The sequence below is a fragment of the Kogia breviceps genome, chromosome 10, assembly GCF_026419965.1.
Source record: "Kogia breviceps isolate mKogBre1 chromosome 10, mKogBre1 haplotype 1, whole genome shotgun sequence".
Classification (NCBI taxonomy): domain Eukaryota; kingdom Metazoa; phylum Chordata; class Mammalia; order Artiodactyla; family Physeteridae; genus Kogia; species Kogia breviceps.
In genome coordinates this window covers 35,566,555-35,584,766 of record NC_081319.1, presented here as the reverse complement: position 1 = coordinate 35,584,766, position 18,212 = coordinate 35,566,555, and the positions used below count along the sequence as shown (strand labels likewise).

Genomic DNA, 18,212 nt, shown 5'->3' with positions numbered 1-18,212 from the left:
CCCAAGGGGTCACAGTGGCCGACTTGCTAAAAGAGGATAAGAAGAAAAGGAGGTTTTGCTGCTTTCGCCAACAAAGGGCTAAAGATCACGGTAAAATGCTGAGATTGAACTTTCTCTTTGGGAGACTCTTCTCCCCAGACTTCTGACGCCTTTTCCTTACACACGGGCATGGTGTGAGGTGCATGTGCTGTGTGCTGTGTTTGTAAGATGCCTATGTTTTCATTTGATTTCTCTGAAACTTGGCCGTGTGGTTTTCCTCTTGTCTTTCCCCCAGATGTGTGTCTCAGCCAACATAGCATTGTAGTTTCCTCTGTTTGAACTGTACCTTTTAAAGAAGCAGCTGAACCAACTCAGAAAATTTATTTAATTCCGCACGAATATTCTTAGACTGGAAGACAGACTTTTTAAACACTTTTCCCCAAATGATGCTTTTTAATCTAAACTGTTTGGAAATTCCAATGATGTTATTTGATTGATTTTTTTCTTTTCCAGGTTACATGTTTCACATGGCCTCTGGGTCTTCCAATCTCTGGCTGGTTTGCACAGGACCAGGCTAAAGCTAGTAGTGTCAGTTTTGAGAATGAAGTTAAAAGTAGACTTCTAGGATGCTACGATTTGGGGGCCCTTTGCCTTTACAAATGGGAATGGGGAAAGGGCTTATGTGGGAAACAGTTGAGTATCAATCTGTGCTCTAGACTAATGCTTAACATAGTCCCTCATCTCATCAGAAGCCCTGGGGTTGGCGTCAGGACCATCCCCATGCAGGGCAGTTATGCAAACAACTGGTGTCCTGCCCTGCCTGCCCGAGCCACCCCTGTGGTCCCACAGCAGCACAAGGCTTTGCCTGTGCACACCTGGTTAGCGTCACCGAGGTCGGCCCTGGCCAGATGACTTTGGAGGAGTCTGTGTGAGAAGATTCAGACTTAGGGACGCAAAGCCAGCCGCCAGGAGAGCAGAGGGTTCACGTTGCCCTGTTTGCTGAATAGTGGTCTCAGCCGTTCGTGGGAATGCTGAGCGCAGCAGTGTCGGGAACTGGACTTGAGCAAGTCCTGGATGGTCCCAGTGAGGATTGTATTAGATTCCTACTCTCTTCAGAAGGCCCGAAAGTGGAAAGGGACACTGAGTATGAGGTATGAGCCCTTCGTCACTCTGAGAGCATGTGGTGGCCCTGAGAGGAGGAACTTGCCTGAGATTGGGAGCAGGCCTGCGGGCAGAGACAGAGCTGACTCTCACAGCTTTAGTGCCTGCAGAGGTTTGTGAAGAAACTTGGTGCAGCTCTTGTCATTTTTCCGCAGGAAAAATGGGCTTCAGCTAAGCAGGAAATATTGTGATGGCCATGAGAAATAAGTTTTCAAAGACTGACGACTACAGCTCCAGTGGGTTTTCACGAGCAGATGAGTGGTTCCCGTCCTAGGGGAGCAGAGCCCCTCCTTGAGCACATAGGTGCCCACCCTCCTTAGTGGGGGCTTGGGCCTCTGCAGGAAAAGGAAGCAGCCTCACGTTTTCAGGAAACTTTCTGTATTTTGTTGGGGTCAGGGGGGTCTTTTATTGACTGAGCTACCTAGGAACCCTAAAGAAGGCCCCTGACATTACTGGCGGTGCTAGTGGGGCTGAGGCCCTTGTCGGGATGCTGTGCTCCCCACGTCACTGGTCATACAGAAATAGTTAACTATCAGGGCATGATTCTTGCTTTAGACACAGAAACCTTGGTCTGGCCTTGACCCACATTCTCCAACACGAGTCTGGCTTCTTTACAGCAACGAGCGTCCGTTACCCTGTGACGGCTGAGCGTGTCACCACTAGCAAGCACAGGCAAATTCCTCCAGGGGATGTCCTGGCACTGCTCGTGCTTGTCATGAAAAGAAGATAAAAACACGAGATCTTGGCTTTGGAGCCCTGTCCCCAGGGAAGGCCGCCATCCCTGCCACTGCTCGGTGGTCTAACCTCGCCACACCCCTGCCTTTGAAAGGAAAGAGTGAGAAGCTTTAGGCTGCTGGGGCGCGGAGGGAAGTACGAGAAGAGACCTGTGAGAGTGCAAGAAAGCCTGTTCCGTGGAGAGCAGGGGAGCAGGGGTCCTACAGGCCCAGGACATCTGGGAGCGAGGCTGTCTCAAGAGGAGGCTGGCGAGCTCCACGCTCACTTGGCAAGGGTCCCCATGGTCCCTGGCCCCGTGGCTGGCAGGGGTCTCTCGGGGGCCGCTCCACTCTCCAGGGCGCTCTCCCAGGAGGTGACTTGGACCCAGTTCTCATGGGCCGACTGCTGGCCTCCTGGCCACCCTCCTGAGGGGTGGGCAGCAGCTGCTCTCCTTGCCGAGCTGTGGGGGAATGCAAGGGAAACCCGCTTGGTGCTGGGAGTGAAATCAGACAGCCTGTGGGTGTTTCCTCTTTACAGCAGTTCTGTCAGGTCAGAGGTAAATTGGTCTTAGAGGTGCAAGTTCCCAACAGCTCATTTATAGATTCGGTAACTAAGCCCCGGGGGGGAAAGGGGACTTGTCCCCGTACCACCGATGACAGAGACCAAGCTTCTCTGACGTCTGTCCTAGAGGCTTTGGGCTCAGCAGCCTCCGTCACTGAAGGAAGTTAGTCTGAGATTTTGCTGTGCCTGTTAGCGGTGAACATAATTTGGGGGCTGCCTATTTGGACCCACACAGAGACTCATTCAGACCCCTGGGCGCGTGTACCCATGCACGTGTGCGTGCGTGTATTTGTGTGTTGATTTCCCTCTGAATTCACAAGCCAGGCAGATATAGTTGAGAATTACGTCGTCCTTCAGAGAGAAGGTGAGGATGGTGTTGTGCTAGCCTGAGAAACAGCGTGTTTCCCTGGTTTAGTTTGTGTAGCATTACCCATGATGGCGTCCAGGCCCTACGATTAGATCCTAAAGAGAAATAGTGTGACCCGCTATCCACAGAGAGTGCTCCTAGCGGGGGCCGAGCCCAGGCCGCCTGGGTGGCCCTGGCAACTCTCCCTTGCAGTCCAGGCTGTGCTGGGCTCCTGGCTGGCTGGCACCATCCCCTCTCCCACAGCAGCAGCTCTGGGCCCCTTCTCAGCGCGCACACACTCGAAGCCTGAGGGTCTGCCCTGGAGCTCTCCCCAGAGATCCCAGTACCTGGAATCAACTGCAAAGCATAGGCCCTGAGCTACCCCAGATTTTCCGCAGGCAGGTTGCAGGGCAAGTCAGCATCCTGGCACAGGCGACAGGCTTGTTCTAGTGCCTGGTTTCAGCTCCGAGTCATTGAAAAGTGTTTTCAAATTCATATTTTAAACATGAAAACTTCCTCAACAAAGCTCTAAAGTTTCCTGAAACGTGTAAGGGAAAAGGACTAATAGCCTCTCTGCATGCAGATGGCCCCGGCTTCTTCTGCAGGAGGGTCTGGTGCCTGCAGGTCTGAGGGGGTCTCTCTGTTGCAGCCCTAATTAGGCCTAGCCACTGGTCAGCAGTGAACGCTGAATCTCTGCTCAAGGGGACAGAGAGGTCACCCTGAATGGGGCAGTTCTGATGCTGCGGCAGCCGTAATTCGTCCTTGGGTTTACTTACTTGGGTTTCTATAATTCTTTCTGTTTGCATTTTTATGAAGTCCCAGCAGTCCCCGTGCCACCTGGATTTTTGTACTCCCCACATTTGCTGGGCTGATCTCCTAGAAGTGGTCTGGCTAATTAGGACCAGACACCAAGGCTGGTGTGTAACACGCTTGCTTGGTTTTGGGAACATTTTGATTTATGGAGTTTTAAGTATATACCCATACACATACCAACATGTACCAATACTGAAACATACACCAGTATATTTAAGGATGTACCAAAGCCACACGGGTGGTGTGGCACAGTGGCAGGGACTCAGGAGAGCTTTCTTCTCGCACGTCTGAGTTGCGTGTCCCAAGGCAAGTGGGTCAGTTCTCTCATCTGTGAAATCACAGCGTTTGTTCATGTCATCTCAGAAGCCCCTTCCAGTTCTAACAGTCTGTGATTCTCCTGTCTTGATTTTTTAAAACATAGATGGGATCCTATTGGGGCTAAGTGAAGTGAAATCCATATCAATTTATGAACATTAAAAAAATGAATGCCTGGTGCAGGTGAAGGGTGAAATGTTTTAATGTACAAACAACCTCCTTGGTTATGCCCACTGGGCCCCGTGTCTTCTATACGTCTGGAAAAGGAAACACTCCTTTGGCCGCAGTGGGAGGCTGGAGTGCACGGGAAGGGTGCCAGGGCCCCGGCCAGAGCCTGGCTCCTCGGCTTGCGGGGAGGGACTGGATCCAGATCCATTTCCGGGGCCAAATGAGGTCACCACATTCTAGCGTGGTCACTGCCCTCTCCCTCCACCCGCCCCTTCTTCTCCTCCTGAGCCCTAGGGACATGATTCTGGAACTGATGTATATATTAGGGACCTATGGCTCTGTAGGTGTCAAGCAGTGATGCCAGAAAAGTTGCTTTCCATACAACAGGCTAAATTAGAAATAACTCAGTTTAAGAAAGAAAAGATACAAACCAGGGGTGTTGGCCGAGGCTGGTTCAGAAGTGCGGAAGGCTATTCAAAAGAGAATCCTCTGTGCAGTAGTGGAAGTGGGCAGGGTGAAGTGACACTGGATTTGGACCACCTAGGGAGTGTCGCCTTGCCTCCAGGGAGCTCCAGGAAAGCTTTTCTGAGATGATGGATTCATCATTGATGGGCCTCACTGACGGCCCGACACTGCAGACCCACTCTGTATCTCACCTCCTACAGTTCTGCCGACAGCCCTATGAGGTTAAGTACTCCCCAGTTTACAGATGAGAAAATGAAGCCTTGGAGGTGTTCGGTCACAAGTGTGGGCTTAAACTTAGACCTGGCCAACCTGAGAGCCCACTTTAACCACTGTCCCATCCCACCTGAAGGATGGAGCCCGCTGGGCGAGCAGGAGATTCTCTCCACCAGTGCAGCCTCAGTTTCTGCTTGGGGAGTTTAGTTTTATTTCTTATCTCCCCACTCCCACCCCCACCCCTAGTCCAGGGAGCAGCTTGTACATTTCATTCACTAGTAGTTGGTATAGAGCCAGAAATGCAAAATGATGTCCGTCCCCCCCCACCCCCGCTCCCCTTCCCATAGGCAGGGTGGTGTAATTTATCTGTTTGGATCAGATCATTTGAGAAACAAGCTTTAGGGGTGAAATGCAGCAACTCTATTGTTGTCATCATGGGACATGGCCCCAGAGAGTAAAAAGCCACAAAGCTTTAGCCCGTTCAGAAGAAGTTTGCTCTTTCGGAAATAGTGACTGGAGTTACAGTATGATTAATAGTGGTTAATATTAGAACCATGAAGTAGTAAACTGTTAGAGATGGAAGTGACCCTCAGGAGTCTAGAGATAGTGTCCCCACTTTACAGGCAGGACACTGAAGCCTGAAGAGAGGTGGGACTGCCCAGGGCAGAGCCAGGACCTAACTGAGGCCGAGGGCCCTCACCCACCCACCCCACCCCCGCCCCATGCTGCTCCCAACTTCTGTCCTCTTAGTGGTGGCACTGAGCACCAAGAAAAACATTCCACAAAGACGACTCATGCTCATATTTGTAAGGGTCTCCCACCGTGATTTTCTTTGTGCTGTTCCTGGAGATAAGGGTGACCCTATAGGAGGAACCTCTAACAGTGAACTTGGCTGACTCTTATGATTTTTTAGTCTTTCTGAAGTCAGAGCATGGAACAGTCATGGAGCAGTGAATTGCATGAGCAGCCTCCTGTGTCTGTATGTTTCTACCTCTTGATGGAGCTTTTTGTTAAAGGTTTTCCTTTAACAAAAGGATTGTGGGCTTTTTTCGCTGGCGGGCGGTGTTTCTGTCTGGTTTTTTTTGCATGGAATGGTGAAAGAGTGAGTCAAAGTTTGTAGCTGGTTTCTTTCGACTTAACTAAGGAAGAAAAAGGTTATTCTGTGAGAATACCAGCTGTATTATATGGGCCTGTAATGATCATTTTGTCTTCACTTTTGAAACATTTGCCTAAATATGCCTGGAGGTAGCTATTGAGCCCCGCCCCTCGCAAGCAGGCTCAGTTCCCTGGGTGCTCACAGAAGGGAAGGGATCTTCTTCAGTGCCTCAGAAAAGATGTTTCTCAGCTCTCTGGGCCCTTCAAGTCAGGTCTGCGTCCATCCTTGCCATTCACACCCTGTCTCTCCCCTGAGCAGGGTCCGCAGGCATGCACTGCACAGACAGAGCTCGCTGGTCCCGCGCCCTCGCCCTGCGTGCCTGAGCTGGTCTCAGACTCTGCCCCACAGCACTCCAGGCACCACTGCCGGGTTTTACAGCTGAAACCAAGGCGTCCTTCCTAAGAGGAACCATATGGGCAGAGCTTGCAGGGGGAAAGGCTTTCCTGTTGGCACCGTTAGGTCTATGAAAACCATAAGGTCACCGCAGTTCAAAGTTATGCATCAAGGAATAGAAGTGCAGGGGTTCGGGTGATTCTCCTGTGTTTCAACCTTTGACGACCTGTCCTAACCCCAGAGCAGAATTAGTCGTTACCACACTTGCTCAGACCCCTGTGGTAGCTCTTGTCACAGTAGATTGAAGTCCACCGGGGGGCTGCCTCTCCCACGGGTCCTCCAGGGCAGGTGCAGAGCCCAGTCCCTCTCTGTGTCCCACATCTCCTTTGCTGCCTGGTCTCCAGCACACGTCTATGATGTTTCTAGAGTTGAATCAGCTGGAGGAGAAAAAACACCCGTGTGCCAGATGGTGGCTCTGAGTGGGTCCCAGGGCCTCCTGACACTAGCAGGTGCATGTCAACATTTCTTCCACTTCTGTTCAGGATCCTGCTATGGGGCAGGGAGACGTGCCCAGAGACCCTGGTAGCACTGGGACCACAGGCAGCTTTGCCTTCTGGTCGCTGGTTGGGAGAAAACCTTCTTCTCCCTATAAGACTACTTCTTGGTGCTCTAGTGCCGATGTCTTTGGTCAGCACTTTCCGCATCTTGGCTTCACAAGCGGGACAGAAGAACATCAGATAGGTTAACGGAAAATGAGTCAAATTCTTAAATTTTTAGAAAGATTTTATGCTTGGTACCTTCATGCACTCCTCCCTCTATGATACCTCCTCTCGTTCAGTATATTTAAGATAAGAATTTGTTTGTGAAATATTAGGTTTGTTCACAGATTTTCTAGAGGACTTCTTGTTGGGACAAGAAAAGATGTAGCTGTAACTGAGATGTTTTGTTGGCCTCTCAGCGCAGACCTGGAAATCAGAAGAATAAGGGGGCGCCAGGCACAGCGGCAGGATTCAATTTGGTCCCCAGGCTTCTTTTCTTGGGAAGATGGATGGACAGGGTCTCTTCCTGTCGGGGGACTCTGTGGGCTTCCTCAGCAGATCACGGAAATGAGGGCTCCCCACTGTGGAGGTGCCTGGCTTCTTGGCATTTCCTTTTGCCGGTCAAGCCCCTGAGGACCCTTCATCACCTTCCTTGCCCTCTTGCCAGATTCCCCAAGGGTCAGCCTGGAGGCAGAGATCACATCTGTTCCATCCCTGGGCGCCCAGTGCGTCCGTGGCACCACTTAAAGCGTTGCTTCTCCTCCACAGCCAGCATGCCCACCAGTGAGACGGAGTCTGTGAACACGGAGAACGTGAGTGGGGAAGGCGAGAACCAAGGTTGCTGTGGGAGCCTCTGGTGAGTGGCGGGGGTGGGTACCCTGAACTCTCAGCTCCTCCTGGCTTCTTAGAGAAGCAGATATGAGGAAGACACCCAGATTTCGGGGGAGCCCTGGAGCCATGGCCTCAGGTGCAAGAGGGGTGGGCGGGCTCACCGTGGACCCCTTGGTCCTCCCCCTAGCCCAGATTCCCCAGACCCCCAGCATTTCATCTGCCTCTTCCCTCAAAAGTGGTCTGACCCGCTGAGGCGGAGCCTGCCGCGGGCTGAGCCAGGTAACCCGGCAATTCCCCTGTGTCCACTAGGTGCTGGTGGAGAAGAAGAGGCGCCACCAAGGCCGGGCCCTCTGGGTGTCGGCGGTGGGGGTAAAAGGCCTGATTCTCTGAGCCTGGTGCTGGTGTCACTGCTTTGAAGGGCTTGTATGGCAGAAGTGCTGATAGAATGTGCTACATATTTAAGTTTCCTTCACTCACGGGGTCTCCCAACCTCATGTATGGTGGCTGGATAACGAGACCGTGTCCTCCTCGGCTCACGCACTTTGTCTGGAGCCCTGCACCACCATCTCCTAACCGTGGAGGATGCCATCACTTTAACACCCACTGGCTTTTTTCTAGACGAGCTGGGCTGCAGCAGCGGGTGCACCAGCAGCGTGCAGCGTGCAGAGCATCGCCTGCTTTGGGGGGAGGCCCATGTGGTTTTGTTTGCTTTCTGCTTGTGTCCTTTGGGTCTTATGTCTGTTGAGTACAGGTGTCGTTTTTAAGAGAATCTGATCTCCTTGGCAGAGGTTCATAAAAATGATGTGTTAGGAGCAGGAAACTCAACAGTTTATGAAGTAGATTTGCCTCCTCTCTCTTGCTCTGCCCTCCTACAATAGCATGAAGTAGGCAGGAAATGGGTTTGTCTTGCCATTTCACAGATGAGCACACTGAAGCTCAAAAAGGTGCACTGCTTGCCCAAGCTCTCGGCAGTGAGTGAAGAGCAGAGCTAAGGACTCCGAGCCCAGGGCTCCTTTTGCTGTAGTAGCAGCAGCATGTGCCGCTGTTGAGATGTGAGGCTGAGCTGTGGGCAGGAGAGGGCCTGCTGGCTGCAGTGTGAGAAATTTGGGTGAGAGGAGAAGAACCCCTGGCATCACCACCTGTGCCAGGGCTGCTCAGGCAGCTAAGAGTCTTCTCTTGCTTGGCCCCCTGCTCTGCGCTCACCCCAGCTGGCCCGCTGTGGGAGCTGGGTCCAGGCTTCCATGCATGGCTTTGATGATATCTCTGCTGAAATGTGGGGGGAGCGTGTCCTCAAGACTTCCTAACAGGAATCATATTCTTTTTTTCTTTCAGTCAAGCCATCTCAAAATCCAAGCTCAGGTCAGTATCTTCTTTCTGTACTTTTTCTTAAGCCTGTGTGGATTTTGTATGTTCAGACTTCTGAATTTTACATAGAGTTGCTGTAGACTTGGTTTTTCACTCTGTGGGCACTAACATTCATGTAGAAGATCAATCTTCCCAGTAAACAGTAAGTACCTGCCTTGGAGAACAGTGTAGTAGGTGCCAAAGATCCCCCCCTCCAAAACAGACAGACCAATAAGATGCAACAATGAGCAACGTTGTGCCTCCTAATCAACCCTTTACATCCCCTCCCAGAGTCCTTTCTCTAAGAGAGATACTTCCTGTCACTTCTCTGCTTAAAGCTTTTCCATGGAAGGAAGTTCAGGAGGTCTTCTGAGTTGCTCGTAATGTTCTCTTTCTTGCTCTGGGTGCAGGTTACACAGTCTGTTGGTAAAAACTCATTGAACTGTATACCAATGGTTTGATACTTTTCCATATAAATATTATTTTTCATTTAGAAACAGTGTTTTACCACTATATACAAAACTTAACTTGAAATGGACTAGAACTACATGTAAAACTTAAAACTGTAAATATTCTAGAAGAAAACGTAGGAGAAAATCTTAGTGACCCTGGCTTAGGCAAAAGTTTCTTGGGTACAACACCCAAAGCACTGGCCGTAACAGGAAAAACTGATAAACTGGACTTCATCAAAATTAAAACTACTGCTTTTTGAAAGAAAAAGATCAGCTGTAGACTGGAAGAGGAAGTATTTGCAAAACATAATTGATAAAGGAGTAGTACCCAGTATATATAAAGAATAATGTCAGTAATAGGAAAACAACCCAATAAAAAGTAGACAATAGATTTTTAATAGGCATGTAGCCAAAGAAGAGATACAGATGGCAAATAAGCACATGAAATGACCATTGGTCATTAGGAAAATGAGAATTAAAAATCTGGCAATCCCACGTTTGACAAGGATGTGGATCAATGAAAATTCTTATACATTGCTACATGTCAAATGACATAGCCCTTTTAAAAGCAAGTTGGCAGTTTCTTATAAAGTCAAACATATATTTACCATATGACCCAGCAATCTCACTTGTAAGGATGAAGATAGGTATCTACACAGAAAAATTTTTTTCATGAATTTATATTCATAAGCATTACGTGTATATATAATTTATAAATATAACATTTACATGTTTATTTAAAATTGCCAAAAGCTGTAAATAACTCAAATGTCCATCAAATGGTAAAGGGTAGACAAATTATAATTCATCCATATGATGGACTAAAACTCAGCAACAAGAAAGGAAGAAACTACTGAGAGATCAACAACACAAATGAATCACCAACGAATTTTTACTAAGTGAAGGAAGCCAGTCTTAAAAAGCTATATATTGTATGATTCTGTTCATAGGATTCCGGATGAAGCAAAATAATAGAGAAGGAGAACGAATCAGTAGTTTCTGGGGCTGGGGTGAGCAGAGTGGATTAACTACAAAGTGCCATGAAGGAACTTTATTGAGTGATGGAAATATTCTACATCTAGATTGTGGTTACAAACTGTAGAACTAAATAGAATAAATTTTACCATATGTAAATTACATCTCAGTAAACCTGACTTTAACAAAAGGGGACTTCCCTGGCAGTCCAGCGGTTAAGACTCCTCATTCCCAATGCAGGGGACACGGGTTCAGTCCCTGGTCAGGGAACTGAGATCCCGCATGCTGTGGGGCGCGGCCAAAAAAACCCCACAAAACTTAAGAGCCCTTTCATGGACTTCCTGTTACCAGAGGGCATTTAAATTCCTTCATAATTTGGCCCCCAGCTCACCAAAACATGGTCTCATGTTTTGGCACCCTTCCCAGACTCTGCACTTTATTATTCTGGACTGCTTTCAAGCCATCAAATGTACCACACACTCAGGTTCTTCCCATCCAAGTCTCTTTGGGGGAGCTGAGTGGAGTGCCCTGCCCCCTCCCCCCTGCTAACTCTTACTCAGCTATCGAGAGCCAGCCCAGACCTCAGCTTTTTGAAGAAGCCTTCCCCGACTCTTCCAAAGATCCCTTGCAGCTCCCTTCTCTTTGCTCCTGTACTCAGTACCCTCGGTGTAACACTTGGATTTATAATTACCTGCCACAGCCCGGTATACTATTCAAGGACAGGGGCCATGGACCATGCCTTCATCTCCACGTGCCTAGTGCAGGGTTTGCAGGGATGAGACAGTCCCCTAGATTTGGGAGACACCTGTGACTTGTCACCGCAGCGTGAATAGACCCACCAAGGCTGGATCTTGTTCAGGCCATCTTACTTATGTGTACTGAATTATGCATCACAGGAGAAACCCAGTCTTGTGGGGACAGTTTTTAGTGTCCTCAGTGGACGTCTTCTGTGCTGGTTATCATGTTTCCAGCTGCCATTACCATCAGAAACCACACAGGAAGAGCAGTAACCAAATGCACCTTGCTTGTTCCAGGTCTTGCCAAAGAGCTGGCACAACTCTTTCTCTGGCCCCTGGGTTACAGTGTTCTTAGCAGATCGGTGCAGCTGAGTCGGCCAGGGCTACAGCCCTGGACACAGCCTGGAGATTCTTCTGACTCAAGCACCTAGACGAAGCGCCCACCACCCCCCGTCACTGAGCACAGCCTGGACAGAGCTGCCGCTGCCACTTGGCCAGCCCTTCCTGGGACCCCCCTTCACCAAGCTATCCTGTGGCAGGGAACATTTCCTATAGGGAGATGGGCTAAGGGAAGGAATACTTTCTCTAATTACGTACTGCAACTGCGAATTGGTAGAGGACATGCTACTTGTCTGTTTGGCTCAGCTCATTCTATTTGTATGGAAACATGATTCAATATTAGCTTTTCTCCTGAAGGTATATTTTGAGCATCCCTAGTTAGAAAGGGCACCTGATGACTCAGGAGTACTCAACGTCGACAGCTCTCTCGGGCTCCAGAGGAACCTCCAGATTTAAGAAAGGACTGAGAGTTTCCCTAAAAGGAAAACTCGGGTTTGGGAGCACTTCGCTGCCTGGTAAATTCCGCATGATGACTGAGGTGCTGCAAGAGATGTGTATGATAAGCTGGTCTCTCTGCCCTGAGAGCTCGGACAGATCCATGTGCCTCGAGGCGGGCACATGAACTGCGTATGCGTACGAACTCATGATTCTGTGAATATCTAGATTTCCTAACTGGTTTGAGGACGGCCTATGACAGATTATGGGGTTATCTAAAGCCATAGGAAGGAAACTGATAGCATGATCAAGTCAAGACTGTGCTTTTAAAAGTTGTATTTTAAAACCAAAGTAATTTGTCTTACGAGGTCTGGTCATTTCTGTGCCATTTGTTCTCATCTTTCCTCCCTGCACCCTGACCCCAGTTGGGACCTCCAGAGTGCAGTTACGCCTCAGTGGTGTTGATCAGGTGCTGCATCTGTCATCCAGGGAGTGACGTTTGCTTCTCTTTCAGCCGACGCTGGCGCCGCTGGAACCGCTTCAGTCGCAGAAGGTGTAGGGCTGCCGTGAAGTCTGTCACGTTTTACTGGCTGGTTATTGTCCTGGTGTTTCTCAACACCTTAACCATTTCCTCTGAGCACTACAACCAGCCTGACTGGTTGACACAGATTCAAGGTATAAGCAGAAGCCGTTCTCCTTTTGTTGCGAATAGGGGATCCCTGAGGCTGTCTGACCATTTCCCGTGAGCAGTAGCTTGGGAGGCGGCGGAACCAAGCGCAGGGCGCACCTGGAGAGGGGGTGCGGTCTGTGCCATGTGGTGCGTGAAGCACCTTGAGGCTGATAACTCCAGAGCAGCTCATTGTCTTAACCCTGTGACAACCCGGGATCAAGGAATCAGGCAGCTGGAAGGGACCTCATAATCCCTTCTCCCCGTCTCCACTGGAAGCTTTATTTTCCTCTGTAGTTTTCTTGGCAAGCGATGGCTGTTCACCTACCTCGAATGCCCCAGCAGGGTGGTACGGGAGCTCATCCCATTCTGAGTTCGGCAGTTTTGAGCCACTGTGAAGCCCTGCCTGACATCAAGTCAAATCTGTTTCTGTTTGACTCTCTGGCCTGCTGGGTGGCATTTTCTGAAGTGACCTTGATAGGCAACTGCTTCTTAGATCATGGTGCTGTAAGCAAGATCCGACAGATTTTTTTTTTGTTACTGATTGAAACAAACAAACAAAAACAACATGATGGCCTAAATGCAGAATTGTAGGCTTTCAGGGCTCGAAAGTATCAGAGATTATGTGGTAAGCTGCCCCTCCCCATTTTACAGTCAGTGAAACTGAGGCCCAGAGAAACCAAGGGGCACATGTCTGGGTAGTAGCCAGAAGCAGGACTAGAGCCTGACAGACAAGCAGACCATAAGCGTTCATGCCGCATTTCTGTAATTGGGGCAAGAGCAAACACAAGGGCAGAGGTTCTCGGGGCACTTCTGGCAGTGGCTGGTGAGAGGGAGGTGGGGAGGGAGAGGTCAGAGCCACTCCCATGACGAGATCCCGAGGACCTGTGCCCCTTTGTCTTTCTAGATATCGCTAACAAAGTCCTCTTGGCTCTGTTCACCTGCGAGATGCTTGTAAAGATGTACAGCTTGGGTCTCCAGGCATATTTCGTCTCTCTTTTCAATCGGTTTGATTGCTTCGTGGTGTGTGGAGGAATCACTGAAACGATCTTGGTAGAACTGGAAATCATGTCTCCTCTGGGCATCTCTGTGTTTCGCTGTGTTCGGCTCTTGAGAATTTTCAAAGTGACCAGGTGAGGACGTGCGCATCTCACCGCAGGTGTTTTGTGAACGTGGGTGGTGGTCAGCCGTGTCCCCACCTGGGGGACCTTCTGCTCCATCCCAGGTGGCGCTCTGGGCTCATCCCCTTGTCTTAACTTGCAGGCACTGGACCTCCCTGAGCAACTTGGTCGCATCCTTGTTGAACTCCATGAAGTCCATCGCTTCGCTGCTGCTTCTGCTTTTCCTCTTCATCATCATCTTTTCCTTGCTGGGGATGCAGCTGTTCGGCGGCAAGTTTAATTTTGACGAAACGCAAACCAAGCGGAGCACCTTTGATAATTTCCCTCAAGCGCTCCTAACGGTGTTCCAGGTGGGTCCCCCGCCATCCTTCCCCTGGGCTGCACCTTAGGGGATGCCTTCTCATCTATCCACGAATCAATAAGACAAAACACTCCATTGTCATTGTATTAGTAACCTCTGCCCTAATAACACTCTGATTAATTTTGTGCCATTTAAGTCATTTGTTTTGCATCTCACTCCAGATCTGTGTGCTGTGATTTCACGTTTTTGTGAGACCAGTAGTTGTATTATGAAATAATCAACCCAAAATTTGTGTTTGATTGTTTGAGGTTTCTGAGGTTCCTGTGACATAGTCTCTAAAATCCTCTTCCTGTCCTTTGCTAATTTTTGATGGCAGGCAAGTTTGGTAATCCTGGTTATAATGGATTTATGCAGAGAAGTGACTTCTAAAGCCCTAATGCCTTGGTGTATAGTCAGAGGAATCGGGGTTATTAAAGAGTTGTGACAGGTTTCTGGCCCTCTGTTGTCCTCCCTTGTGTGATATAATGAGGACACACAGACTCTGAGGTGTCTCTGCTGTTGGGGCCTTTGCGGGCATTGGGAAGGGAGCAGCAGTGTCAGGTTCACAGGTGGCCCTGCACTCAGAGGCCCAGCCTCTCCACCCAACCTGGCTGTAAGCTGAGGTGTCCCAAACCCCCACCTTGTGTATTGTGAGCTGAAGCCCTTCCTTAGAGCCTGGCAGTTAGATTTAAAAGACCCATCTGCCTGGGAATTTCCTGGCGGTCCAGTGGTTAGGACTCTGTGCTTCCACTACAGGGGACGTGGGTTCCATCCCTGGTCGGGAAACTAAGATCCCACAAGCCACGTAGCGCCCTTGTTGCCCTCATCTGTCCTTGTTGCTTTTCACATGCAATGCCAGCAGCGAGTCCTGCGGGAGAGGGGGGAAGGCCTGGCGGGAGGGGCAGTGGACATGGGTGTCCCACGGTGGCTCCTCCAGTGCTCAGCTCTGTGACCTTTGAAAGTCACTATTTTCTGAAAAATGAGAGCCTAGGGAATGATCTCTAAGGTTCTTTCCTACTTGGACATTTCGAAGGGAATGGAATTACTGTCACTGCTCTAGACCTGGCCTATAGCAATAAAGTATAATATAACTCAGTTTTAATTTTTGGCCACTGATGAGTCTTTTGTAAACATTTTTACTTTTTGGTTCTTTCAGAGAAACCTGCATGGTGGCGGTAGTATTTGTAGTACGTGTGCACAGCACAAAATTCAAATGTTCAAAAAGCATATAAAGTGATGAGTCTCCCTCCCACCCAGCCACCAATTTCCCGTTGTCGGAGGCAATGACCATTAAGCAGATCCTTCCGTATTCTCCCAGTGTATTCGCTCAAATGTAAATAAACATACCTACCTGCCTATCTACCTACAGATGAATTTACACAGATAGTAGCTTATCCTACATGCTTTTCTTCATCTTTCCTTTTAACACCTAACATGTCCTTAAGAACCTTCTTTATTGGTCCGTAAAAAGCTGCTGCCTCCTTTTCAATGCTGCTATGTTTTGTGGTGTGGGTGTGCCAGAATTCATGGCTCCGGTCCCCTGCTGATGAATATTCCACTGTGTCTCGTCTTGGCTGAGTGGATGACCTTGAAGATACACCACGGGGCACGTGTGTGACAGTAGGTCTGTAGGATAAATTCCCCCAAGTGGAATTGCTGGTTTAAAGGGTGTGTGTCCATTTTTAACTCTGACACTCTTGCCCAGGTATTCTCTTCAAGGCTGTGGTAGTTCATCCTCCAGCGCTGGGGTGTGGGGACTGCCCACTGCCTAACTCCCTTTCACCATAGTGAGTGTTCAGACATTTTGATTACTGCCTGTCTGGTAGATGGAAATGGTATCTCATTGTCGTTTTCACTGATATTACTGTTGTCAGGCGTGATGTTGAATGTCTTCTCATGTGAGCAAGAGCCATTTATAGTTCCTTTTCTGTGAATTGCTTTACCTTTTCAAACCATTTGCCACATTTCTATTTGGTTGTACGGCCTGTTTTCTCTGGCTATGTGTATACGTGTTTAAATGCACAAAGGTCCTGGAGAGACACACCAACAGCATATGCTCCTGGGGAGGGGACCGAATGGGCTGGGGTGTAGTCAAAGGGTACACAAGTCTTACTTGGAATGCTATTTTATTTTCACCAGAAGAGTTAACTCATGTATTTATGTGATTAAGCATAGCATCTTAAAAACGATAGGATGACAGATGCATTTGTTCAGTGCACACTGAACTGTGAAAGGCAGGTTACACCAGACACGGGCAGCCCCCGGGAGCTCTGGGAGAGCCGTGGGAACTGTGAGTCCACCAGCCTGCTGATCCCAGTTTTGGCTTCTTAGATTCTGACAGGTGAAGACTGGAACGCTGTGATGTATGATGGCATTATGGCGTACGGGGGCCCATCGTCTTCGGGAATGATCGTCTGCATCTACTTCATCATCCTCTTCATTTGCGGTAACTGTATCCTTCAGCCTTCAGCCTGACCCGGGCCGCCTCGTTGTCCCCGTCGTGGATGCTGTCTTCTTCTCTGAGTTTCCCCACGGTGATGGTGGTAGCCGTTGTGGTGGGGGGGTGAGTGCCCTCACCTCACTCTTGTGCCCTCCTTCGCTTTTGCTAGGGCAGCACAGGAGAAGCAGAGTCTCAGTTAGGCTTTGAGGAATGAGAGCAGCCATGGGGGCAAGCCTGAGACGGCACGTGGGCTGCACCAGTGGTCACCCACTCGGCATGACGTCCCGACTCCTGTACAGGTCCCGAGGGATGGCTTAGGGCAAAGCCCTGGGGTTCTCCGTGCCATCACCCTTGAGAGTGTAGGGAGGAAAGATGTCCCTCTAGCTTCCAGGTTCTTTTGGCTGGCTAGTAATCAAATTGAGATAAGACAGATAAAGAGGAGGAAAACAAATTTAATTTCATACAACATCCCTTGAGCTGTTTTCCCCTTCATCTTCTCTGGCTTGTTAGTGAATTTTCTTCAGGGTGGAAACCCCAGTGCAAACCTATGGGGACAGTGCTTTGTTCTTCAGTGTATCATATGGAAGTCCCTCTCTCAACAGAGAGAAATCCTAGGAGTCTCTCATGCAGCTCCAACAGCCCTGCTGCAGGGAACCACCCTGCTCCCCCTGCCTGGAGGGCAGCTCTCCTGCCAGGCTCTCTGCATATGCCTCTTACTGCCTGTGGGTCCTGCTGGAGCTTGGGGTGGCATTTCTCCATCTTCCCAACTAGATGAGAAGCTTCTTGAGTCAGCGATCTCTTTCTGTATTCGCATGTCTCGTGGCTTACACCACAGGGTCATGCACACACAGCCCTTGGTCAGTGTTTGTTAAATGAATGATCAGTATTTTCTTTTTCTGCTCTCCTCGTGATTAAGTCTTTAGGTCACAGCCATATACTGGCCCTAATCTGCAGAGAAGTATTCCCTGGCCACTTTCCAGTTAGATATTGTGTTTTCTTTGTAGTACATATATCACTCTCTGACATCCTTAAGTGGTTTATGTTCTGTCCCCCCCAACTAGAATACATGCTACTTGGGAGCTTGGACTCCAGTTTGTCCTGTTTCCTCCCATGTCCCCAGAGCCCAGAACGGTGCCTGGCACGTCAGAGTTGCTTGACAGATGTTTTCAAAATAGATGCCACAGCACACCACTGTTTAGGAGGGTCTGGTGGGTAATGCTTCTAAAAGCAGATAATGGGTATTTGCTCTTGGAAACCACCTGTTACAAACTTGTAAGATTTTCCTGTGGTTTATTATTCTGCATTTTCTTTCTACTACCTAAAAGAATCTAGTGTCATTGTAAGACTACAGATGCAGTGTTTCTTCATTGTGATCATTAGTAGGGATTCTCAGTGCAGTTATTCCCAGCACTAATCATTTTCTGAGCCATGATTACCCCACGTCTGTCAGAGGAGAGCTCGTGTTGCCAAGCCATCGCCCAGCCCAGGAGAAACTGCTGCCCCAGGCTCATTGCCGCTCTGTTAAAAAATAATCCTACTATATCAAAGGTGTTTTGAAAGTCTTCATAGAATCCACTCACGTTTCTATCCTCTTTAAAGACTTGAATAGGTCAAGCATGACATCTCCTGGAAGCCTGCTCATTATCAGCGCCTTGTTAGGTTATGTTTGTTGACATGTTCAGCAACCCGCCTGAGAGTTCAGATTGCGGAGGGCGTGTGGGACCGTGCTGTGCCTCTCCTGTCTCGGGGTCCCTGGGCCCCCGTTGTC

General features: G+C 49.2%; 1 protein-coding gene across 10 annotated transcripts in view; it reads left to right on the top strand.

The window, feature by feature from the left end:
* The window catches only part of CACNA1D (calcium voltage-gated channel subunit alpha1 D), a 328,454-nt gene that overhangs the window by 231,239 nt on the left and 79,003 nt on the right, over window positions 1–18,212 (top strand). For 6 of the 10 annotated variants that reach the window (XM_067043912.1, XM_067043915.1, XM_067043911.1 and 3 more), the window contains exons 10-16: window positions 7,532–7,619; window positions 7,904–7,963; window positions 8,927–8,953; window positions 12,391–12,551; window positions 13,451–13,676; window positions 13,807–14,014; window positions 16,336–16,456. In XM_067043912.1, coding sequence (XP_066900013.1) covers window positions 7,532–7,619; window positions 7,904–7,963; window positions 8,927–8,953; window positions 12,391–12,551; window positions 13,451–13,676; window positions 13,807–14,014; window positions 16,336–16,456 — 891 coding nt within the window. The remainder of the gene's footprint in view (window positions 1–7,531; window positions 7,620–7,903; window positions 7,964–8,926; window positions 8,954–12,390; window positions 12,552–13,450; window positions 13,677–13,806; window positions 14,015–16,335; window positions 16,457–18,212) is intronic. The other 4 variants (XM_067043916.1, XM_059075736.2, XM_059075735.2 and 1 more) reach the window with 1 other exon arrangement.